Source organism: Onychostoma macrolepis, chromosome 05 (genome assembly GCF_012432095.1).
Source record: "Onychostoma macrolepis isolate SWU-2019 chromosome 05, ASM1243209v1, whole genome shotgun sequence".
Taxonomy (NCBI): Eukaryota; Metazoa; Chordata; class Actinopteri; order Cypriniformes; family Cyprinidae; genus Onychostoma; species Onychostoma macrolepis.
The window spans coordinates 42115906-42142433 of record NC_081159.1 but is presented as its reverse complement, the minus strand read 5'-3'; the positions used below and the strand labels follow the sequence as shown (position 1 = coordinate 42142433).

Here is a 26528-nt window from a genome sequence, read left to right as displayed (position 1 = left end):
GGTGGGGATGGGTGGGTTTAGGGATCAGGGGGTGGAGATGGGTAGGTTTAGGTAAATGTAAGGTGGGAGGAGTTGGATCTAGACCCAACCACACCCCCTGGATCTTGTGTTCTGCAGTGAGGACCATCTCACATTCTGAGGAACTGACATCTACAGAATCTTTTCTTGGAAGATTCTGTGTATTCTGTTATTGAGACACTTTCTGCCATGTGAATTCTCTTCATGACAAGTATTATTGTGTAATTTTACTTTATATTATGCTATTCCCTTACAAAAAATAACTGCAGTACATTGAAGTACAACTGCAGTACAAAGTAGTATAACTGCAGTACAATGAAGTACATCTGGACAATTGCAGTATAATGAAGTATATAACTCATTAAAGTTCAAGAGCAGTAAAACTGAAGTGCAATGAAGTGCAACTGTAGATTTGCTGTATAATGAAGTACAGATACAATATAACTGCAGTTCAGTGATACGCTGAAATGCAGGTGAAGATTTCAGATGCAAAAACTTCTAAGTCTGATTAAATTTATTTAATTGTATTTATTTTTTATGAGCATTTAAAAAAAAAATAAAGCTCCTATGATTAGGTTCAGTAATTGCACTTTAATGGCAATGAGGTTCTTTTCATTGCCAATAAAGTCGTCTTGTATTGGCCCTGTACTGCAGTAGCAAGTGCTGTGGTTACAGTAGACTTGGCAAGTGTTTTTTTATTTTTATTTTTTGTAATGTAGACTTCCTATAAAATATTCGTACAAAAATATTTTTGTACAAAAAATATTTGCCTATGGAATATTTCACCCGCATAGATTAATAACCCGCACGTGACATCTTCCTTCGCGCCAAAGGTCGTTGTCCTGACAACGAGTCTCGCGAGCAGCTGATTACTTGTAACAGACAGTAAATCAGCGTCCGCGGTGTCTACTGTAGGATGGATATAAAAGTATAAAACACGTTTTGGTTTGACAACATCGTTCATATGTGAACTATCACAATTAAAGCACAAAGACACCCCGAGACCTTTCACAAGTGCTACAAAAGAGAAACGCTTTCCGGAAGAGAAGTTCATCAGGCGAGTTGGAGACTAGTCGAGTCATCCAGTTTAGCGGTGAGTATAATGTCTAATATCCTCATATATCTTTAGTTATAATTTTAGAAAGATGTAAAATGACTTGACGGATATCTTATTCAACCCGCTGACGCTGAGATTAGAAGAAAATGAGAGGAAACAGCGCTTCTGTGCTGATCTGTAGCGCACGCGGGTCTGTGCGCGAGGAGTTTATGATAGAAAGACAAAACAACTGGTTTAATGCTGTTTTTACTACACTTTTACTATAATAAAACACATTATAATTAGATTATAAAATCTAATCTAATAAAACACCAACATCTCAATCCAACCAGTGACAACCCTGTGTATGTATTTAATTATGCTATGGCTCAGCAATTTGTTATAAGCAGTTCTGTAGAAATGAGTCATGTCATTGTCCAGTTCAGTTCTCAATAGCATCAGTACATCATTTATAATTGAATAAACAAAATTGTACTGAATACAGTGTATTTGTTTGTTTCTAGGAGAGCATCAACCCCTAATTGACATGAGGAAAAAATAATTAAAAAGTGTTCAGTGTGTACCCCTCTTTGCATCAGAGGAAGCATTAGGAAAGAGGAGAAGAGAGAAAGTGAAAAGGCACTCAACAGATGTTGGTGAGACTTTATTTCTGGAGATGCTTTAAAGGTCACTCACATTCTAGTCAGCCACAAATGTAAACCTGATTTTAGATTTTAGTCTTTAAATGAGATTAATAACTCCAGCTACTTGTAGGCCTACAGTCCTGTATATTTCACAATAAATTGTGATGCAGCCTGAATCATAATCACACCATGTTCATTTGTTGGCCAGAGGGAAACCGATCCCTAAACTAAACATACTGTCTCCCACGGGTTTTTTTTCTCCATGAGAAAGAGTTTGGGTTCCTTGCCACGGTCGACTTTTGGCGTGCTTATTTGGGGACTAATAATATTCAGCAATATTATTGATCTGACTCCACTGACACTATTGGATGAGGACTGAACTGAGCTAGATGATGACACCACTGCTATCTAGATGCATTGCAATTATTTTATATTTGATGATTTTTATACAGTTAATCAAAATTAACTGAGTCAACACTGATTTCAACTGAACAATGACACGTTTTACTGTTTAGAGCTGCTTCACAGCAGATGTGAATTCTGTTTGCATCATTATTTTTCTTTATCACTGTAAAGCAGCTTTGAAACAATCTGTATTGTATAAAGCGCTATATAAATAATGGTGACTTGACTTAAATTGGTTCAAATCTTCAAAAAAAAAGTGCATGAAACAGGCAACCTGAATAAACACAAAATACAGTTTATTAATGATAACTGTATTTGCCTTTGTTTTATGTTATTTTTTTTTAGGAATATCTGACAATATTTAGTGCTGGATATACTCAAAAATAGAATAAATCAGGATTTTTTTTCACAGCACTGTACACAAGCATTTCTGTGCAGTAGTGTGACATTAATGTGTGTAAATGGACATTTTATCAGTGTGTGATTGCTATTTTCAGGAAAATGCACTGGTAACGACTAAAAAAAGACGACCAAAAATATAATTCAACAGAGGATGATGGCTGTGGTGAAACAAGCACTCAAATAATGGTGAGCAGTAATCTACTTTATTTAATTTATCTTTTATTAACTATTATCTTTATAGTTTAGAATACATAACTGCTATTGTATTTCAGAAACTAAGACCAGTGGGAGTGCTGGAGAAATCAAGTATATACGTCCTCTGTCTCCTCAGCCATGGAAGAGATCTTCAGACATGAAGAGATTGAGGAGTTAAATGAAATCAAAGAGCTAAAAGAAGATTTACAATATTAGTGCCAATTCAGCATGAAAACAGAGAGAGAGCTGAGGGAATGGAAAGGTAATGCAATCTAGTTATAACAGCAATTATTCTCAATGCTTAACATCAGCTCTCAACACTTTTTTTTTTTTTGTGGACTCTTTGATTCTCTCTGATTGACTGGAAGGTGTGCATTAAAACAATGAATGCAGATAATTACAATCAGTTCCATCACTATTTTAAATCAATGCGCTGCTTGTACTGTAGCACACACATACAGTCAGAACGCTAGATCTAATGACCTGTAACCAAACAAACTCATGAAAATATACTTAGTTTTACTCTTCCAGTCAAATTGTACTCCACAAACATTAAAGGGTTAGTTCACCCAAAAATGAAAATTCTGTCATTAATTACTCACCCTCATGTCGTTCCAAACCCGTAATACCTTTGTTCATCTTCAAAACACAAATTAAGATATTTTTGATAAAATCCAAGAACTTTCTGACCCCTGTCTATAGGCAGCAATGCAACTTACTCATTTAAGTTCCAGAACAATAGGAAAGACATTGTGAAAGTAATCCATGTGACTCCAGTGGTTTAACCTCAATTTTGTCTTCTGTCGCATGAACACAACACTCATGCGTTGTGATGCTCTCATGAATGCACATTACAGATCAATATTTTTGTAAATAAGTGGTAAAGTAGTTTTTTTTTTTTTTTGGACGCAAACACTCGTGTCGCTTCATAAAATTGAGTTAAAACAACTGGAGTTGATGAATTACTTTTATGATGTCTTTCCTACCATTCTGGAACTTGAATGTGTAAGTTGCATTGCTGTCTATGCAGGGTCAGAAAGCTCTCTGATTTCTTTAAAAATAAATATGTTTGTGTTCCAAAGAGGAATGAAGGTCTTTCGGGTGTGAAACCACACAAGGGTGACTAATTAATGACAGAATTTTCATTTTTGGGTTAGCTATCTCTTTAAAGGCAGCTTTAACTTAACTTTTTAAACTAGCTGTAACAGGTGTGTATTACACAATTTTAATCAACTAAAGTGGAGGCAACCTGTTTCATGTCGGGTAGTTCTTTGCCTCCACCTCATGCATTAAAATCATGTAATGCACACCTAGCCATGGATTAGCCCGTATGTGTGTAGAGGGTTATAGGTTACACACAGTATTAAATGAAGGGGGCACAATAACTGTGGAACACACATTCTATATACTGTATTCTAATAATATATTTAAATTATATACTTGTATATTTGTAAATTTTTTATTATTTATTTATTTATTTTTAAAAATTTATTTAAGGTTAGAATTTTGAACGAAAAACCAAAATGATAAAGAGGGCAAATAATTTTGGAGGACTCTGTACAGTATTTAAACATGATTGTGTCTATGCTTTTTCCCAGAAATGCATGTTATTGTGCAAGGGGTAGTTGCATGGACTAGGAACAGAAAGCTCTGAGATTTCATTATAAAGATCTTCATTCTTGTTCTGAAGATGAACAAAAGACTTGCGGGTTTGGAACGTCATGAGGGTGAGTTATTGATGACAGAATTTTCATTTTTGGGTGAACCAACCTTTTAACTTTTAACTTTTTTATATTGTGTATTGACTTGGTGCCATGATGGATATTGAAATGTTATTTATTTTTCATTTTAAACAGTATAGATGATTACTTAATGGTAATGCAATATTTGTGAATACAACTGTGCACGTCAGACAATAAATCCCCAAAAACTATGCTTGCTTTGGTGTTGCCACCCCTCATAGACCCCATGCCACCTCTTTGCCACCCTAAAAATTATTTTCTAGGTCCGCCCCTGCATGAAAGTAATCAATATACTGATTAATATGTTGAGTTATTCCAATACTGGATGTCCTAATGTAGAATGTAAGTGTGAGGGCCTATCCATTGGGCAGTACTGGTGGTTTCCATTGGATTGTATCAGTGAACTTAAATAACCTCATGAACTTTGAGTGATTTCCAGAGTATGACAGGTAAACAAGTTGACCACATTATTGGCAGCGGAATAAAAGTGGCCAGGTGGGATGATAAGAAATTGTGGCAAACCAGATAGGCATAGCCAATTAAAAACCAAAACTACCAATTATGGTAAGAAAGAAAGATATAAAATGGATGCGCGGACAGACAGAGAATTAGATGTGGCGGCTGTCATCTCGGCTTTGTTGCTGTGGTCAATAAAGTCTTATTTTGACATCTGGAACTCTGCTTCTTGAGCTTTATTGACAAATTTGAGAAGACCATTGTTTGTTTCCACAACAGTATAATTGTAAATGATATATACACACGTGGTCAGAATTGTTGGTACCCTTGGTAAATATGATCAAAGAAGGCTGTGAAAATAAAACTGCATTATAAATCCTTTTGATCTTTTATTTAAAAAATCACAAAAATCTTAACATTTCATTGAACAAAAACAATTGAAAATATGGGAAAATATCATTATGAAATAAATGTTTTTCTCAAATACACATTGGACACAATTATTGGCACCCCTAGAAATTCTTATGAGTAAAATATCTTTGAAGTATATTCCCATTCATATTCACAATTTTGAGCACACCAGGGTGATTATGAACATGAAATTATCCAGCCATGGCTTCCTGTTTCACAGAAATATAAATAGGAAGGAAAACAAAGGCCAAATTTCCTTAATCATCCATCACAATGAGAAAAACCAAATAATATATTTCTGATGTGTAGCAAAAGATAATTGAGCTTCACAAATTAGTGAAGTGGCTTTAAGAAAAGAGCTAGAGCAGTGAAAATTCCCATTTCCACCATCAGGGCAATAATTAAGAAATTCCAATCAACAGAAAATGTTATGAATCTGCCTGGAAGAGGATGTGTCTATATCGTCCTAATGCACGGTGAGAAGGAGAGTTTGAGTGGCTAAAGACTCTCCAAGGACCACAGCTGGAGAATTGCAGAAAATAGTTGAGTCTCGGGGTCAGAAAACCTTAAAAAAAAAAAAAAGAAAAAAATCAAACAGCACCTACATCATATGTTGTTTGCGAGGCTTTCATGAAAAAAGAAAAGAAAATGCTCTCATCCAAAAACAAACTCCAGCAGATTCAGTTATCAGACACGACTGGAACTTCAAATGGGACTGGCTTCTATGGTCAGATGAAACTAAAAAATGAGCTTTTTAGCAGCAAACACTCAAGATGGGTTTGGTGAACACAGGGATAAAAAGTACCCCATGTGTACAATGAAATATACTGCTGCATTTTTGATGTTGTGGGCCTATATTTCTGCCAGAGGTCCTGGACATCTTGTTTAGACACATGGCATCGTGGATTCTATCAAATACCAACAGATAAAAAATCAATAAGTGACTGACTCTGTTAGAAATCTTATAATGGGCCATGTTTGGATCTTCCAACCGTACAATAATCCAAACACAAACCTCAAAAACAACACAAAAATGGGTCACTGAGCACAAAACCAAGCTTCTGCTGGCCATTCCAGTCCTCTGACCTGAACCCTGTAGAACATGAGTGACCTGAAGAGAAGCAGCAGCAACATGGAGCTGTGAATCTAAAGGGTCTGGAGTGATTCTGGATGAAGGAATGGTCTCTGATCTCTTGTCAGGTGTTCTCTGACCTCATCAGGCATTATAGGAGAACATTTAGAGCTGTTAAAGTGGCAAATGGAGGTTTCAAAATGAATAAAAGGGTGCCGTTAATTGTGTCCAACGTGTATAAGAGAAAAAACATTTGTTTCATAATGATATTTCCCCCCATTTTAAATTCTTATTATCCAATGAAAGGTTAGATTTTTGTGAATTTTTTAAATAGAAGATCAAAAGGATTCAAAATACAGATTTATTTTCACAGCCTTCTATGATCAGATTTACCAAGGGTACCAACAATTCTGACCATGTGTGTACAGGTGCTGGTCATATAATTAGAATATCATCAAATAGTTGATTTATTTCACTAATTCCATTCAAAAAGTGAAACTTGTATATTATATTCATTCATTACACACAGACTGATATATTTCAAATGTTTATTTATTTTAATTTTGATGATTAGAGCTTACAGCTCATGAAAGTCAAAAATCAGTATCTCAAAATATTTGAATATTTACATTTGAGTTTGAATAAATGACCATCCCTACAGTATAAATTCTGGGTATCTTTTGTTCTTTGAAACCACAATAATGGGGAAGACTGCTGACTTGGCAATGATCCAGAAGACGAACATTGACACCCTCCACAAAGAGGGTAAGTCACAGAAGGTCATTACTGAAAGGTGTGGCTGTTTACAGAGTGCTGTATCAAAGCATATTAAATGCAAAGTTGACTGGAAGGAAGAATTTGGGTAGGAAAAGGTGCACAAGCAACAGGGATGACCGCAAGCTTGAGAATACAGTCAAGCAAAGCCGATTCAAACACTTGTGAGAGCTTCACAAGGAGAGAACTGAAGCTGGAGTCAGTGCATCAAGAGTCACCACGCTCAGACGTCTTCAGGAAAAGGGCTACCAAGCCACTTCTGAACCAGAGACAACGCCAGAAGCATCTTAACTGGGCTGTGGAGAAAAGAACTGGACTGTTGCTCAGTGGTCCAAAGTCCTCTTTTCAGATGAAAGTAAATTTTACATTTCATTTGGAAATCAAGGTCCCAGAGTCTGAAGGAAGAGTGGAGAGGCACAGAATCCATGTTGCTTGAAGTCCAGTGTGAAGTTTCCACAGTCAGTGATGATTTGGGCTGCCATGTCATCTGCTGGTGTTGGTCCACTGTGTTTTCTGATGTCCACAGTCAACGCAGCCATCTACCAGGAAATTTTAGAGCACTTCATGCTTCCTTCTGTTGACAAGCTTTATGGAGATGCTGATTTCATTTTCCAGCAGGACTTGGCACCTGCCCACACTGCCAAAGGTACCAAAAGCTGGTTCAATGACCATAGTGTTACTGTGCTTGATTGGCCAGCAAACTCACCTGACCTGAACCAAGAGGAAGATGAGAGACACCAGACCCAACAATGCAGATGAGCTGAAGGCCACTATCAGAGCAACCTGGGCTCTCATAACACCTGAGCAGTGCCACAGACTGATCGACTCCATGCCACGCCGCATTGCTGCAGTAATTCAGGCAAAAGAAGCCCCAACTAAGTATTAAGTGCTGTACATGCTCATACTTTTCATTTTCATACTTTTCAGTTGGCCAAGATTTCTAAAAATCCTTTCTTTGTATTGGTCTTAAGTAATATTCTAATATTTTGATATACTGATTTTTGACTTTCATGAGCTGTAAGCTCTAATCATCAAAATTAAAAGAAATAAACATTTGAAATATATCAGTCTGTGTGTAATGAATGAATATAATATACAAGTTTCACTTTTTGAATGGAATTAGTGAAATAAATCAACTTTTTGATGATATTCTAATTATATGACCAGCACCTGTATATGTATGTACACACACACAGGTGTTTGACATGTTGATCATTTTGAATTTTGCACTTCATTGCGTTGTTAGGGTTTGCAGAAATGTCCATGAAATTACTGGATCATGACCTGGCAGAAAATTACCCATACATTTTTTTTTTTTACAGTGTCATGCATTTTGATGATTTGTCAACATGTAAAACTAGCTATGATTTATCTAAAGATTACCAGTGTTACAGGAAGGTTTCCAAAATGTGCTTGATTCCATGTAATTTTGTTTGCTTTAAATATCCTATTTCTTATGCATTGACGTGCTATTTGGCCTTTTTACTTGCATGACTTAAGCTGAGAAATCAAACCACTGCGGCTGTGCTGAGCTTGCACTTTGTAAAAATAAACTGAACTCGGGAAGTGAGAGCAATTCATGCCTTAAACTTGATCTATAAATTTGATTACGTCTGCCCTGAATGATTCAGAATCTTGCTTTTTAATACTTACCCTTAAAACATTAACCATCAGACCTCTTTTTAAACATGGCTGTCAACCTATTGCATCTAACATTTGGAGCTATATATACACAGTATATATGATTACATTCAAAGCTTAAAGAATATTCTAAGTTAAACACAAGTTTAACTCTATTGAGCACATTTGTAGGATGATGGACAATTACTACTGAAAAGTATTTGTCCTCACTCCCAAAAGTAAAAGAAAACTTAACCCTAGTGTATCAAATTAAAAAGGTTACACAAAGGTCCTTAGAGGACAAAAATGATTTTTTTTAAACCGCATTAAGATAATGAAACCTTGCCAACAGAATAAAAGCCTATTAACAAAGAATGAATGTATGTTAAAATGGCCCTGGGATTAAATATTGGGTTTCAATGTGGACATTTTTATCCTTATTAGTGTCTATTTTTTGTACCTAATGTAAAATAGATGAAAGGAAATACGGGTGAAATATGAAAAAAGGTCAAATATATGCCGTTTTCATTAACTCAGAAAGAATTATCAAACAAAAATTTAAAATACAAAAAAAAAACAATTCCTCAAGGATGCACAAGGGTCAAGTCCTTAAAATGGAAGTATAACAAAGGGCAATTCAAGAAACACTCATATACACACACTCAAAACGTAAGACTAGTTTAATTTATTTACCAACCACTTATATCCAGTCCTTCAACTTTGTCTCAACCATAAAACACTGGAGAAACATTCATAATGCACATAACTAATGTGTGTACCAGAAAGAAACCATTTACACAGAACAACTCCATTCGCAGGAACTCATCCACCTAGTGAAGGACAAATTAGCTTAAAGGTGCCATAGAATGCATCGAAACAATATTTTAAATTGTTCTCATATATATCTATATAGAAGGTATGTGGCTTAGGTAAGGGCAAAAATGATCCAGAAACAGTTTTATATGTCCATTTACAACCCTAGGATTTCTCCCTAGAATGAAACGGTCTGTTATTGGCTTATTTGGAAGGGTCATGAATAATAATGTTGAGCTCTGCTCTGATTGGCTATTTCATAGTGCAGCTCAATGTTGAGCTCTGCTCTGATTGGCTGTTTCACAGTGCAGCTCATTTCAGTAGCTAACAGGAAGGAAACACAGGGAACATATACATTTCCATACTTTCTCTCGCAGTTATATCGTTGGGTAATTATACTGTAAATAAAATGCGGGCATCAGGGAGCCGCTATTAATATGGTGGGCATTGAAACTGCTTTCAAATGCACGATCGCCTTTTAGTTTCACTTTGGAGATTGGCGATTGCACGAACTCTGTTTATACTATGGAGCGGCAGTACTTTCCACACATTTTACAAGATCAGATGCTTGTCAGTGGTGCTCAGGATCTGTAAATCATTCACCATCATCCTCAGTCATCTCTCCACTTTGTTTATGTGGTAAGCTAACCATGTCCCTTTAGTGGCTCGCGTTATTTTAATAGAACGTGTGCTTTCCGTGCCTTTCTGAATACAGACACCAACCCATCCCTGCACTTCACATCCCCTGCACAGCCTAGAACATAACATTTATTTCCATGATCTGCCATTTTCGCTGTTGTCTCCACTTGTTTCTTCACAATACCTGCAGAACTTCTGATGGTTCGGCTGACATCTGGCCTAGAACATGGGTGGGTATATGCAAATACTGGGGGCGTAACTATTAGTGATCCCGACTGTTATGTCACAGTCGGTGTTATGTTCTGATTCGCCTATTTTTCAGTGGTCTTTTTTATTCACGAGATTTACATAAGGAGGAAACAATGGTGTTTGAGGCTCACGGTATGTCATTTCCATGTACAGAACTCTTATTATTCAACTATGCCAAGGTAAATACAGTTTTCCATTCTATGGCACCTTTAAAGATATGGATCAAATAAAACTGGCTTTTTAAATTCACCCAAGTTCAAAAATACAAGACACCCGTTTTTTTTTTAGCCCCTCTGCAATGCTTACAGTTTACTTCCACTGCAAGTGCTTTACTGTAAACATGATTTTTTTTTTTTTTTTTTTAAACGAGAAAATCACTTATTTATAACTGAATTTAAAAAAAAAGAAAAAAAGAAATGCAAATCTAATTTAATTATATTTAAAAACCAATACAGCACACAAAAAGGATCCAAATCAAAATTTTATTGGAAGAAAAAAAGGCCACAAGCTCAATATCTATAACACTGAGTATGCATTGACGTTCAACATAAAGGACATGCGTTCACTACAATACATATGAGCGAACAGGAGAAGACAGTAAGGAGCAGCTTCTGGAATGAATGCAAAGAAGAAAATGCTGAGACAACGGTAAAAACGAAAAAAAATGTTAAAATGGAGAGAATAAAACTGGAGCTCTAAAAGAAGTCCACATCATCTGGAGCGTCTAAGTCACGGTATTCAATGATATTGCGAGGATCCCCACGCATCATTCTGGAAAAGACATAGCAACATTTTATTAGATTTTGCCCATTATCATCCTAAGAGCTTCTAAAACATTATCACTAGGGATGCACGATATTATCAGAATTGGCCGATAATGGCTTTAAATGTAAATATCGGTATGAAAAATTATGCCGATGTGTCTTGCCGATAAGAGGAATGGGTTAACTCACGTGCTCAGGGTGTACTAGTGATTAGATCACGTCAGCAGTGTGGCTCATTCTTGAAGCAAAGTTTTGTCTGAATGATGATTAGATTGACCGTTTTGGATTGCTGCATTTAATGTGTGAAAGCACGTACAGAATGATGTGTTCAGTGTGCGATAGAGTAAACAGTAATAGCAAACAGTAACTGTTTACTCACCAAACTTAAAAAAAAAAAAAAAAAAAAATCATAGATAGAATTTGGAGAGTAAACAAAAAAAAAAAAAAAAATATGTTTGGAAGATGGCACATCTTTTTAAATATCTAAAAGTACACTCTTAACATCAGTCAGTCAAGCATTATAAATATATTATGATAATCAAATATTATTTAATGATAGAACTTCAGTAATTAGAATTAAAACTTGGTAACTATGTACGAATGCATATTAGTAATTTTAACTGAACTTAGGACTGGTGGTGGTGCTTTTTTGGTCATTCAGTGTTTCTGTAAAAAATGGGGGGGAAAAAAACTATCAATAACACTGATAAAATAATCATACTATGAATTCTACTAAGAACAATATAAAACGTACTACTGCTGGATTCATGAATATTAATCGCGTCGTCTGCATTGGCTCGAACTGATTTGCTGAAATCAAAACAAAGGACGATAATAGGCAAGCACCAGCCAATGAGATTGTCATTTGCGCATTAGCTCCGCCCACTACTGGAGAGCCTACTGGCAGTTCTTAAAAGCTGAAGAATTCCAAAAGGAACTCCATTATTTTGACAGGAAAATACAACAAAGAATATAGTTTACATACCATGCAGAATTGACAAGCTACATGCAAGACAAAGCAAAGCGTTGTGCGCTTCACACTAGAGCTTACGGTACGTCAAATACAGGTGCGCCGCGCATCCATTCAGATGATGTGAAAAATAGCACAGATCGCTTGACGGAGAGTGAAACTCTGAAGCACTCATTCAGAGTGTTCGGAGAGTGACAATATATCTGTGCTAAACTTATACATAGCCTCCAACTCACACACTGGCGAGTAAAATCTGAGCACTTATTACCCAGAGGCTAATATTAGACATCATTTAGTCGCTCAGGGTGAAGATTTAGTCGCATATGCGAGTGATTTAACTTACTGGCAATGTGCTAGCACGTTTGTATTTCTTCTTCGCTGCTCTAAATAGTGGTTGCTTGTGGCAACACAGCACAACTTCCTGTGTTTGCATTCTGAGCAGCGAAGAAGAATTGATTTCCGATTTTCAGCGTTAAGTAAAGTTAGAGGGCATAATAAGTCTTGTTTAAGAAAATGGTATCGGATCGGTAAATGGGTTCAAGTACTCGCCGATACCGATGCCAGAATTTGTGGTATTGGAGGAATTTCCGATACTAGTATAGGAACAACTGTAATTAATAAGTAAAATAGCCTACACCAGGGGTACTCAACAGGCCCATCTGCATTAATTTTGTGGCCCGCGTCAAGCTGAAGATTAATGTGTTTTTATTACAATTTGCGCTCAAAATATTAAGCAGTTTTTTTTTTTTTCATTGAATGTATACAAATCGCAGTAGTAAAAGCTGCTCGATCTCTGCAAGCGCTGTAACTAACGTGCAATCAAAAAGCAACACACCCCAAACAACTTAGAGAAGCGTTGTCCAACAAAAGAGGACATTTAATAATGATTTTACTCCACAAGTCGTGTGTTTGAAATAACTTCATTTTGTAAGCTGATGTGCGGTTTTTGTCATAGAACAAGGCAGATAATATATTCTATACGGTAATAAAGGCTATGTCGATTAGCATTGGATTATAAATATACTTTATTATGATGAAAATACCTCAGATTGCTTGAACACAGATAAACCATATATTGTCGCGTCGTATGTTTACTGTCGTTTAGCCTACTGTTGGATATTTAAATAGCCAGATCGCGAACAGATTCAATCACCCACACAATCTTGTCCATAAATGACAGGATTCAACTATATGTTTATTAAAGCCTTGAATAACTCTGTACAATCAAAACTGCATTCGCAAATTGCTTGCTTGTCCTTTCCGTGAGCCCTCACTGCTGTGATTGGTCAGATGGCACAGTCCTGTGTGATTGGTCTACCACGTACAGCATGTGTTGGAATGAAACACCCATTGCCATAACTGAATGACTGGAGACTTGTCAATACCTAGAAAAGATGGTATCTATTGTAATTTACCAATTCGAGCCGGAGTCTGTGGCTGATAAACAAGAGCAGGATGTTTCTCAGTGGTAAGGGTCAAGTTTGTGGTAATTATAAGATGAGATAAAACAAATTTACTCTCAGAGCGTCTTCTTGACATGATGTTAGCCACATAGAAATTTTACTGACGACTCGTTTAGGCAATTGCGAGCCAACTTTTTTTTTTTTTTTGATAGACAATAACTTAATGTATCGTGCACTGTCGGCTACACAACTTTGCAGATAGTTTGTGTTCACATACAGCTGCATGACACACTGCATGACAGGTAATACTCGAAAAGGCATAATAGGGGCACTTTAATGTGTTACGCGTTTTATTTTTTAAACAAATGAGCTCTAAAAGATTCTCAGAATTTTTACAACTTTTGTTTTAGACCATATACAAAATGTTAAATCTTAAAATAAAATGTTATGGTTAACACTGCATCTTTCTGGGGGGAAAATGCAGCGATTGATATAGTTTATTTATAGTTATTTTCAAACCTTCAATGTACTGTCAAAAAACCTTCATTATTTTTAATTCTAATAAATAAGTTCTTGTTAAAAACTAACCAAAATTAAAAAATATTTTGCTTATAATTTCTGCACAGGAGAGACTTGGTGTCGTTTCCAAACAAGAGGAAATATATCGGTATCAGCCAAAATTAGTTGAAAAATATCAGCAAAAATCCAATATCGTGCATCCCTAAATATCACGTCTGTTCCCTAACTACATTTAAAACAGAACTGAAATACGACAGACTCACCGGTTGTTTCTAGGTTTTCCAGGGTAACCGCCTTGTCCACGGAAGTTGTCGTAGTTGCCTCTGCCGCCTCCACCATACTGGTTGGGTGGGTAAGGAGGACCACCTGTTAAAGTGTCAAAGAAACACCTCAAAAATATGTCTCACTGAAGCACCACAATGATTTGATTGTTTATCATTGCATAAATTCAATCAATGCACTTAAAAAAAATCCTTTCAATTACTTTACTTGGGCTGAAAACTAGAATATATAAATACCTGAAATTTGACTGTGAGAGCCCAATTCTGTAGAGAACTTGAGCAAGTTTCAAAGCTTAGACAATTTTTTTTTAAAAGGAAAAGGCTAGATATATCAGTGTTTTATGGTTGCACCAATGTTGAAAAACTGAGATGCATTAAAAATGGTCTTGCAATCACATCGTGACTTCCAGAAAATGCCAAAGCTGTCCCATGTTAACAAAAATATTCACTCTGACTATTACTTCAACAAACACACACCTCCATAACCCATCACTGGAGGTCTGGGCTGGCCAAAACCCATGAGACCTTGAGGACCCTGAGGCGGGAATGGAAGACCTCCCGGGGAAAGCACTCCTAATGAGAGAAAGAAAAATTAGAAATGTTTGTCAGATGATAATGTGATTTTTTCCTTCCGATATAGAAGTCAACAAGATTGATGTGTGCTTTTTACCCTGTCCTGGGCCTGGAGGAGGTGGAGGTTTCATCTCTGGGATGGAGGGTCTTTTTGCATCCATCAGGAAGTTGTTGAAAAAGACGACCTCTTTCTTTACTTCCTCAATCTTGTCGCCATGTTTGTTTAGAATGTGCTTCCTAACAAACTCTGGGCCCTAGTAGAGAGAGATTCATATTTTTATTGATCGTCAAAAATTAACAACCTCCCTATACAGGAAAAAACTGGTTTAAAATTTAACTGATTAAAATTCTCACTCAAATATGGCTAGTAAATTTCACAAATAGTTAAAAAGAAATGTCAAGTAACAAAATTTAGAAGCAAAAAGACTGAAATAGTGAATTCTTGTAAACTGTACTCCAATAATCTTTGTTTTATTAACTCGACCTGCAGGGCCTAAGGACACCAGATGAACCAAGCAGCATGTTATATCACACACCTTAAACTTTTTGCCACTTAGAGGACAAAGCCACTTGTCTTTGCCCAGTTCCTGTGTGTTGGCCAGCACAAACTTTTCCACTTCCTGTTCTGGATCTTTGCGGCCCATCTTTCCTGCCTCATCTTCAGACAGGGATTCCTTCACACTGAACAAGGCTCCCAGCTTCTCTTCAAATATCTTCTGCCAGTCAGCCACTACAAGAGGATCAAAAGTCAACAAGCTCAGCTCATTTCTCTGTTAAATGGGATTGTTTAATGGTGAAGTGTAATTGCTTTGCAGTTTGTTGCAGCAAACTAACATCTAATCTCATCCTAAAATTTTGGCCCTCGGTTGAGCCAGAAGCTGACCTGTTAGATCGCTCAAATAAACAGAAATATTCAGATAGAGACAACATTTACACTCTTTAGGATGTCAACCACCTAATGGCTTTCTTATAGGGTTGGGCAATTTTTCCGATTTTTATCGATTGTTTTGCACAACAAATCATTTTGCACCATGTGCTGCTTCCCCCAAAATCTCTCTTCTGCACAATTTCATGTACAGTATTTACGTAAAGTTTTTGTATAGTCTCAGTTTGTGTTTGTCAACTATTTATAGTATATGTATAGTCAGATGGTTAACTGTTGTATAGGTCTAAAATAGTTTTTTATACTACTATTATTGTATGTTTATATTTATGTTTAACTAGTATGTAGCATCGTGGTCCAGCGGGACACGACATTTCGTTCCACTATATGTCCACACATGTAGCAGAATGACAATAAAGCTCGACTTGACTTCATTTTTTAGAAATCGAGGAATCGCGATTTTGAATAGAAATGTTAGCAAACGTTAGAATTAGACACTATGCCAATGATGACGTTAAAGAGAAGAGAACGATCCAACCACATGTCGGCGCACGTGATTAAACGCTCACGTGTGACATGCTCATATCACACAGAATGCGCTTTTGCGTTGACAAAGATGCGGCAGTGGAATAGGAAAAACATGCAAGATGATGGGAGTGAAACTCTTAACTTGAGCCACGTTTTTAGACTGCCGTTTCATGCATGGGATGCTGCAAGAGACACGAGCGCAACAGTCAAACGCATATATGTTTACATAGAAAAAAAAAACAATAAATAAAAAACCTGTACCTACTACTGTATGTCTGATATTTCATGTTTGCATCATGGTGATGCTGTTGTTTTTACAGAAGATTTATAGTAGTCTACTCTACTGGTGTTATACCTTCAGTCATTCTGAACTTGAATTACCTCGACTTTTGAGATTTAAGGCATTTTCCTCGTATTAGCCTATTTCTGAACATATATGTATAAGACAAGTTTGTACAAGACGTAGTTGTAGGCTAGTTCATGCAACTTTTCTGCAAAGATATTTAACAAGTGATTTGTTTAAAATTTACATCATGTTGACAACTTCGTGTGCTGCACTTGGAATAGAATTTTCTTTAACTAGAGGGTTAATAAAGAATAAGTTATTTGAATCATGTTATAGTCACATTTTCAAGTTGACTAGTTAAAAATCGTAAAAAGAATTGGTCAAACGTTCTGAAAACGCCATATCACCCAGCCCTACTTTCTTATATAACCAACTACACATTAAACTGGGATACAAAAAAGAACAACAAATTAAATCTCACTTCAAGAAACGAAGCACAACCAGATGCTAGCAGTAATGGCAGCGCTTACCCTCTCTGTGAGTAATGCGGTTGGGGGGAATGGGCCCTCGCACATGGATAATGCCGCAGCGGTTTGGCATCTCGTCCTCACTCGGGTACTCGCAGGTGTTATAATAATCAATAGAGTGTACGATACGCAGATAGAACAGGAGACGATCCAACACCTGGGAGGAGACAAACACATTACACTCCAGAATTAAACGCCAAACTGAAATAAGACTGAAATTCTCATTTACACTTATTGATCTCAAACCATTTCACTGAGAGCACTAAGAACACAAACTACATCAGATTCTGAATTAGCGTATATCTTTTTTCCTTTTAAACTGTGTTGCATTGTAATGACAGTTAGGCACAATAATTCCCAATATGACGACAATAGCACATTTGCAAAAAAGACCTAACATTACCTAATATCATGAATCCGAGTGAACAAAAGAAATCAAATAAATCATGTCCAGTGATTGGACAAACGCTACAAAATGTATTTTGTAAGTGTGAGACGTGCTCAAAGAAAACAGTGTGCCATTGTTGGAATCAGCACCACAAAATTAATCAGAAAGAAGGACTGGATTTCATTCCACAGATATGTTGTTGTAGAGCGGTGTGTTGTGTATTACATCTCCTGATTTTGGGGTCAAATAATGACAATTTTCCTGACCTTGACAAGTTTTTCATCTCTCTCCACAGTTATCTCAGTGGGGTTTCCCTCTTTGGATCCCTCCTCAGAGTCGGCTCCACCTGCACTTCCCAGAAGCTCTTCCTCCTCTGCACTCACTTCCTCAATCAGGTAATCAGTGATGTTCTTCAAAATGGGGTTCTGAGCTGGGAGCTTCAGGAAATAAGAGAAAATTGAAAAAGCTCAATAATAGATAAAATCTCTCGGTCAAAACCATTTAAAATTGTATCAGTCTGAGGCTGTGCGGTGAGAATACCTCCAGAGTGTGTGTCTCTTCTCTGAGTTTGTGGTTCCACAGCCTCTCCCTGTCATCCAGTGCATGGATCAGTTTAGCAGCCAGCTTGATGTCATTACGCAGAACCTGCTTGTGCTGAGTGATTCCGTTTACGTTCCGCACACGACGTGCCAGATCTCGGTTGACCCCAGGAGCCAGCTCACAGTCCCGCAGCTGCTCAGAGAGGAACAGGAGACATTGAGCGAGACGTTTGCAACACACTGTGGTTCCTCAAGCCAGTGATTAATGAACTCACCCGGATGTTCTGCAGGTTCCAGCAGATCTCTTTGATGTTCACACCTCTGTCGAAGGTCACCCAACAACGCCTGAAAAACCTGACTCACAGAAATGGAAAATTTAGCTTTTTATAGAGTCCCCAATGTCTCCTTTAATATATTGAAATGATTTAGCGAAATATTTTATATTGGTGCAAATACAGATAACATTAACTAACCTAAGATTTAAATATAATTTTCATGTTTATTTGTATTACCAAATTTTCAAACGTTTAGACCTTTTTTAAGACCTGCACATAATACAGAAAACTGGATTTATGACATCCGTCTGGTGCTCCTAAGGTGGCAGTCAAAAATGGCCGCATTTTTTTTTTTATTGCAATGAAATGAATATACTATATTTGGGTTCAACGTTTTTAAATTTTTTTATTTAATATTTTGTAGGGGACTGACAAGCTACGCAATATCGCGTTCATTATCGAAGGCGATTCATCTGCGATAATGAATGCGATATTGCGTAGCTTGTCAGTGAACTACGGCTCTGTGTTTTAAATGGCGCTCTATTTGAAAACAGGTGATGGAGATTTAGCGCTAATCACGGAACCAGCTTTACTGACGAGATGCGCATGAATATCGTGTTCGATATATCGCCCAGCCCTATTCTCAATAAGCTAAAAAGAAGAATTTCAGCTATACCACCCGCTCTAAAGTGCTGAAACTGAAGTGAATCTAACTTCAACTTACCTACGCTCCGGCTGCGGTTCTGACAAACAAACACGCATAAATCCTGGATAACGTCGACACAGCTGCAAAAAATAAAAATTAAGTAGCAGCATTTAGATAACACTTCATGGACAATAACAGCAAAGGCATTGCTTTGGTTGCACGCTTACAGCGACGATCTCCGCTTTAGATATGGTTGGAGCGATGCTCCTCATGAAGAGAGAGCATGTCCTGTGAAGAGGTCGAGGTCGTGGAGGCTGATCGTCCTTTGGTTTCTTCTCCTTTTCCTTCTCCCTTTCCTTCTGCTCCTCCGTTCGCTCCTTCACATCAGCAGCTTTAAAAGACCAGAAACACTGTTGTCACAACCATGACACGGATGATTCATTGTCACAAGCCTTGACACTGACCTTCCCCCTCCTCTTCTTCCTCTTCCTCCTTATCCTCTCCCTCGTCTGGTTCTCTCTCTCTTTCTGACGGTTTCTCCGAGCAGTGAGAGTTTGAGTCCGAGTCAGATTCAGATTCACTGTCAGATGCACTGGCTTCATCTTCACTGTCTCCACTGTGCTTCCTCTTTCTCTTCTTGCTTAACTAAAGAGAGAAAGAGAATGTCAAAACACCAGATTGCAATGCAAATAGATGTACTAACATCTATTAAAGTTACAAAACGGTTTGACACAACAGACGGTACATCAACTTCCCAAGGCGTTAGAACTTGGCTAACTCACCTTCTTAGGTTCTGGGATTGGTTCAGCAGGTGCTTCTTTCTCAGTCTTCTCCCCTCCTTCACCTCCTCCTGCAGAAGCGGCTGCATCCTTCTCAGTGCCCTCATCACCCTCAGCCTATAGACACAATATTATCCATCATGTTACAAAGAGCCTCCAAGAACTGCATGATATTTTGCTCCGTTATGCAACATTCACTTACCATCTTGTCCTTTTCAGTTGAGGGTTTGCGCTCAACATCTGCGGGCCTGGGCTCATCCCGTTTGGGCGCTTCAGAACCAGGTCCACCAGATGACAGTCTCTCTCGCTCCTCCTCTTCCTCGGTGGGCTGTTCCAGAATGCGCAGGTCATTTTCCATTCCTCCTTCCATCTTTATTACGGCTAACAGAGACAAATGAAGCACATGCTTTGAGAAAAGTGCACGTGCAACTGACCGCCATAGTTCTTCATTGCCAATGGACAGTTTGGAATGACATGAGGTTCAGCAAATGACAATTTACATTTTTTAGACATTTAAAGCTAGCAAACGAAAAGCATTTCTCTTTACCTGCATCTAAAATCTTGGTGATTTGTGGAGCATGCTCTATGTCCAAAGAGATCGTTTCAAACCAGTTATTGTCCATCAGGAACATGTAGACATTCAATCGGTTCTGTAGAGCACTGTGGGCTTCTGCTTTACGCCTCCCAGCCTCATCCGGGTGGTACTTCGAACGAAACCTGACAGGTAGACAGAAAGGAGAAAGAGGGACAAATGGGGTGTTTGGGGAAGAAAAAACAGCATGTTAGCAACTATTTTTTGAGGTCAACCTCACAAACTAGTCACCAAAAGACCTGCTAGTTATATCCTGTCTTCTACATATCTAAAAGTGCTTTGATAAATCTAATGTAAACCAGCAATTCCATTATCCCACATAATTGACCCACTTTCTGTCATATGACTTTGTGGCTCTATTCTAAAACTAGTGAGCTGCTTAGACAGGCAGCATAAACATGCTCCCAATGTGAAGGACGTTCCAAAATGAAAAACAATTTTGTTGCCTTCCAAGATGCCTTTTTTAGCTAGATTCTAAGACAGCATCGCATATATCCTTCCAAGATGATACCCTTTTTACATATTCAGAGTTATTAGAAGCAGAAGTCGCCATAGTTTGGTAAACTTCTATAGTGGCGAACAGAAATGACAACAAATCCATATATGTGACCCTGGACGACAAAACCAGTCTTAAATGTCAATTTTTCGAAATTGAGATTTATAAATCATCTGAAAGATGAATAAATAGCTTTCCATTGATGTATGGTTTGTTAGGATCTGACAGTATTTGACAGAGATATAACCATTTGAAAATCTGGAATCTGAGGGTGCAAAAAAATCTAAATATTGAGAAAAATCGCCTTTAAAGTTGTCCAAATGAAGTTCCTAGCAATGCATATTACTAATCAAATTAAGTTTTGATACATTTACGGTAAGAAATTTACAAAATATCTTCATGGAACATGATCTTTACTTAATATCCTAATGATTTTTGGCATAAAAGAAAAATCGACAATTTTGACCCATACAATGTATTTTTGGCTATTGCTACAAATATACCCCAGCGACTTAAGACTGGTTTTGTGGTCCAGGGTCACATATGTGTGTGTGTGTGTGTGTGTGTGTGTGTGTGTGTGTGTGTGTGAAATAGATTAACAACATTGTTAATGTCAAACTCCAATGAAATGAACTGAGTGAAGTGAGTACAAAACTGCTGCATATGTAGAGCATTCCGAATCATTCACTTCTGACGTTTCATTCCAGTTAATACGCTGTCTTAGAAGGCAGCTACATGTTTAGGCAGTATTTAGCAAGGCAGCACACTAGGTTTTGAAGAGCTTATGACACTAATTTGTAGGCTAAATTATTTTAAGTGCACTTCTGTCAGTCTTGCTACACATGCTATAAACAAAACTTGTGTTTAAGTGTGTTTAATACAGTAAGGTAGACTCACCACCAAAGAAGTAGACAAAAAATAAGAAGTAAAACAACAATAGAAACTAATGCATTATCAAGAAACGAGAGTCAAAACAGTTGGGTGAAACATTTTCCATTGTGTGCACTAAATTTACCTGATGTACTCCCCGCATTACAACACATTTACACTGAGAGCGGTCTTCTCAGAGGAGTGTGTACATACACACCATTTCTGCGTTTTTGGGGGGGTTTGATTGATCCAAATATCAAAAATGAAAAAGAAAAAGGGGAAGAAAGGCATCACACACTACAGAAAATAAAAAAAATTCTTTCCGTGAACGCGACGGTAGGTTTGGATTGCGAGTTTTCGACTGTCTAGCTAAAAGCCCTGGTACTTGGATTCTAATGGCAGCTGCATTGTGCGCAGTGCAAACCCTGACTAACTAACAGCGACTCCTGCGACGGGTCCAAGAGCTTTTCTCATCTTCCAATACCTTGTGGTGATGGAGGGAAGAAGGATTTGTGTTAATTTGTAAACCAATAAACAATATGCAAAAACCTGAAATGAAATGAATGTTAAAAACACAGGAAACAAGTCAATGACGAGACCAATTCAGTCGCTGTGGAGACAAACTGATGAGACACTAGACATTATTTAGAAATAATGCTATCAGGAGCAAATAAAGCACTCAAGATTTAAAGGAATAGTTCATGCAAAAAAGAAAATTATAAAAATTTCCAATTTTGGATGAACTAAACTTTAAAAGGCTACTTTATGTAACTTCACCCTCAAAACTGACTGTAGTAAACTACTCATTAAAGGATATTCAAAGTCATACTCAGAGGTACAAAATAAAATTGTGCAGCCAAATCCACATTATTCATCTTAACTCCAGGCCAAATGACTAATTAACAGAATACAGTCGCATGTTCAGAGGCTGATAGGTGCAGAATTTGGCCATTTCTGTGCTTAGATGTGGGACTTGCTTTTCCTCGATCATTAGCTTAATGCACAAACACTACCAAAACAAAACACTAAAGCAAAAAAAGTAACTGTTATCGTACCACTCTTCATCTTTATGGGCCAGGAAGAAGTCCTGCATCTGCTGACGCCTAAAATCGACCTTGTACTCATTGTAGCGTTTGACCGACTCAGTCTCATCCACAGAGTCGTCCAGGGACAGCAGGAACTCCTTAAAGGTCTTCATCACAGGAGGGGGAGGACCGAGATCCATGTCATGGATGTTTCCCAGCCTGAGGAAGACCAGAGAGGTGGTGTTAACAGGTTAAATACAAGGGAATGGTGGACTGTAGAGCTGCTCGTTTCCTTCTGGCTCACCTGGCCTGGATGGGGATTCCATGATGAGGCTGCATCAGGTGCATGTCAGGGTGACCCCACGGCTGAGGAGGGGCGTAGCTGGGTCCTCCACCTCCTCCATAACCCAGGTCATAGCCACCATGGTAAGGGTCACCTCCGTGGTCATCCCTGAGAAGAGTTTTATATAAGCGTTCGATCTCTTTGGCTTCATTTCAAAACCTAGTGAACTGCCTACATAGGAAGTATTTTAAGGCATCATAGACACACTCCTTACTGTTTGTGCTTGCTTTGTATTTTTGTGCATACAGTAAACCATTTTATTTTAACCCAAATTCACTTTTTAAATTTTTCTAGATTCCATTTTAATGATCAAAATAAAGTTGACACCAAAAAGCATGTGTAATTAATAAAGCATGTCTAATGAATTTATTAAGTTCAGCAAGACTTTTTAGGGCCCTATGAAATCCCTTTTTATTTTCCCAAATTCTGTTTAATTTTTCATGTTTTCCATTTTCATATTTTAGGATTTTGTTCTCAAGATTTGAAACAGTAATCCAAAAAAACGTGTCTAATTTAATTCACAAAACATTAATAATTTAATTAATAATAATATTTGAAATAACCTGGCCCTATGGCCCTTTTATTTTTTCAGAAATTCTGTCTTATCTGCTTTAAATTTTTCAATTAATAAAAAAAATTGTGGTAATCAATTGAAGGCAAAGCATTAACCATTTCATTGATCTTTTAAAATATAATCAAATAAACGTAGCAATTAATTTTATTTTGGTCGCTTGTGAGTAGTGGTGCAACAGATCACAAAACTCACGGTTCGGATCATTTTATGGATTTTGAGTGACGGATTGGATCATTTTTCAGATCAGCAAAAAACTAAAAAAGTTTGCTTTTCATTTATTACTTATAAAGTCAGTAATAAAACAAGAACAATTACACATATTACAAGCATGGATGAATGCAACAAAGTAACACTAGTATTCAGGTGCAGAAATGTAATAATTAATTGTAAAATAACACAATAGTGCTCTTCACTGCAGGTATTTATAAGCTGCTGTCTCAAAGACCAAATGATCGTAGCCTACCAAATACTGACACGCATCCGGTTTCTTTCTCAGCTGTTTCGGTTCACTTAAGACTGTGTGTTTACCAAAATACTAGCCAAAATGGGTATTTAAACATAAGTTTGTGTGAATGTTTCCGTTCAAAGAGAAGTGAAAGAGGAATCAATCTGCATGAATGGCGCAGTCTGAATCCCGCCTCTCTCTCTGCGTGTGTGGCAGCGCTAAAACCCCTTTAAAAGTGTTCTCTTCCCCTAAAATCTCAGTTGTTCTTACCAGTCTCTCCTCATGCGCTTCTGCTGAGGGCTCATGTCATGACGTGGAGGGGAAAATCTCTCTCGTCTGCCCCTCTCGTAGTCACGATACTCCCCTCGGCTGCGTCGCTCGCGGCCTCTGTCCCACTCTCTAGCCGAGGGCCGCCAGTAAACGACAACCACAAGAAATACATATAAAAATATGCAAATATACAAGTCTATTGACCTGCATCATAAACAATGAGGAGGATAATAATCAGATATCGCCAAAGTACCATTAATAAAATTAAAAACAGCTGCAATTTATTCAGTAAAAGTGTTTCCATCATAGTTTATGCATGTCTTCTTAAGGGGTGTTTACATGACACCTTTTTCAAATAAAAATTTAAAACTTTGTGTGTTTTGGCCGTTCATTAATGCAACAATGGTGTTTTGGGGGCCTGAAAACTGTGCCACATGTGCATTACATATTCAATCTTTAGAATTTTTGTGTAGTGTTTCTTTGCTGTGCGCCATCGCCAACTACTGGCCAGACATGCATAATACAGTATTTCTAGTTCTTTCCACAATAGTGTCATCCATATGCAAAACTTTTACACATTTTTAGAATTATTTTGCACATCTTGGTTGCTTCCAATCAGTGTTTTTTTTTTTAGGTTGTATCCCAAAATTTGCATAAAAATAGGTGGATGGAAACAAAGCTGGTCATGCAAACCACTCACCTTTTTATTTTGGATATGTCATTCAGGTAATTCATAATCAAATGTGATGTTTTCAGCCTAATAAGCATGCACTTGATAGTGAATGTGTGCATGTTTCAAAATATGCAAATATTTAATTTGCATATTTACGACCTTGCTCTTGAAAAATCTCACACCCCGAATGGACAAGAAACCTCTGCTCCATTTCTCAGACTTACTTTCCCACTATCTGCAGACATGATACTTTGTTTGAAATGTGGTTCCTTCCTTGATTAATTTAATTCCCTCTCTCTCACCTGTCATTCCAGTCATCTCTGCGGCGGTCCTCTCTCTCCCGGGATCGGTCATAGTCGCTCCTCTCCCTGCGGAACTTGTCTCTTCGCCTGCGGTCGTACTCATCATCGCTGTCGGCCATGGTGTTTTAATTAGGACGCGTATCAGAAAAGCTTTGCTGTGAAACAAGAGAGTGGCCATAAATGTGTTTATTATTAATTGCAGACTGCATCCCGCTTTAACAACGCACAAACAAATTTCGCCGGTAACACTGACTAGACTCCTATTTTTGTTAATAGTATTGAGAGTATTGTGTTGAAGAAATGTAATGATACAATCATTAATACGCATGCCTAAACTATAATGAAGTAATACGCAGTACATCGAAGACAACAGAAGAGGCCATCGAGATGCTATGCGTATCTCCTGATAAACCAACAAATTGACCAGCAAAACCAGTCTAATGTAAACAATCAAGCATTCTATATCTCAAAAGGACGTGTAATGCAATTCAAATTCATAAAACAATGAAGAACACAAGGCGTGTACTCATGCGGGCTCCGTTAAGAAAAGTCGCTAACCGCAACAAAGAGCCACGCGCTCAGACGGTCTTGGATTATTATGACGTATAACTTTCAGTACATGTTAAAAAATTGTAGTAACCCATAAAATAATAACCTTATGGCCAATACTAACCAATTACTATGTTTAAAAGCTTTAATCCGGCGAACTCCCGCCAGCGCGCGCGACCGACCGTCCTGATCAACAGCGGCGGAAGTGACGATGATATACAGAAGTTCAGAACTGCTGCGCCACTGTGTGACCGGATGACCGAAATAGAGCACTGACAGACAGACAACTGCTTTCTTTTCTTTTCTGCTCTTTTTAAATGGTAAATTTACCCGCGTTTTCATACCGATATTTTGGCCAGGCAAGTAATCTTGAAGTTGAAGATTATGCACTATATGCACAATAACAACAGATATTATTACATTGTTGATCAAGGAATGTGAAAAAAAAAATTAATTAATTAAAATTAAAATTCACGAATTATTCGTGCGTGACTGATGAATTCTAAATGAGGAAAATAAATAAATAAATAAATACATAAGTGATTCGTAATG

General features: G+C 37.5%; 1 protein-coding gene and 1 long non-coding RNA gene across 6 annotated transcripts; one reads left to right on the top strand and one right to left on the bottom strand.

Moving 5' to 3' along the window:
* Positions 1-857: 857 nt before the first annotated feature.
* Positions 858-15586, top strand: LOC131540450 (uncharacterized). 2 transcript variants are annotated; one of them, XR_009271274.1, is made up of 6 exons: positions 858-1111; positions 1579-1710; positions 2601-2691; positions 2778-2962; positions 4299-4427; positions 15477-15586. It is a non-coding gene; the product is annotated as an uncharacterized LOC131540450 (long non-coding RNA). The 2 variants fall into 2 exon arrangements; XR_009271273.1 differs by lacking the exon at positions 15477-15586 and having other exon boundaries at positions 4299-5216.
* Positions 10939-26256, bottom strand: srrt (serrate RNA effector molecule homolog (Arabidopsis)). 4 transcript variants are annotated; one of them, XM_058775259.1, is made up of 22 exons: positions 26101-26256; positions 25429-25582; positions 24453-24597; positions 23125-23271; positions 22851-23039; positions 20385-20554; positions 20040-20218; positions 19841-19954; positions 19523-19703; positions 19286-19449; positions 19137-19198; positions 18413-18491; positions 18139-18330; positions 17865-18035; positions 17214-17367; positions 15523-15716; positions 15084-15240; positions 14891-14986; positions 14396-14498; positions 11995-12050; positions 11867-11906; positions 11493-11529 (listed from the first exon to the last, which is right to left on the bottom strand). In XM_058775259.1, exons 2-22 carry the CDS (start codon positions 25544-25546, stop codon positions 11508-11510), a joined length of 2733 nt encoding a protein of 910 aa, XP_058631242.1. In that variant the 5' UTR covers positions 25547-25582; positions 26101-26256; the 3' UTR covers positions 11493-11507. The 4 variants fall into 4 exon arrangements, with proteins under 4 accessions (XP_058631243.1, XP_058631242.1, XP_058631241.1 ...); XM_058775260.1 differs by lacking the exons at positions 11493-11529; positions 11867-11906; positions 11995-12050 and adding an exon at positions 10939-11247; XM_058775258.1 differs by lacking the exon at positions 11493-11529 and having other exon boundaries at positions 11683-12050.
* Between the last annotated feature and the right edge of the window lie 272 nt (positions 26257-26528).

Coding starts and splice junctions, on each gene's coding strand:
- srrt (XM_058775258.1), bottom strand. CDS start 25,546: ATGGCCGACAGCGATGATGAGTACGACCGCAGGCGAAGAGACAAGTTC. Junction 20,555..22,850: donor GCCCATAAAGATGAAGAGTG/GTACGATAACAG, acceptor TCTACCTGTCAG/GTTTCGTTCGAAGTACCACC. Junction 12,051..14,395: donor GGAAAACCTAGAAACAACCG/GTGAGTCTGTCG, acceptor TTTTGATTTCAG/CAAATCAGTTCGAGCCAATG.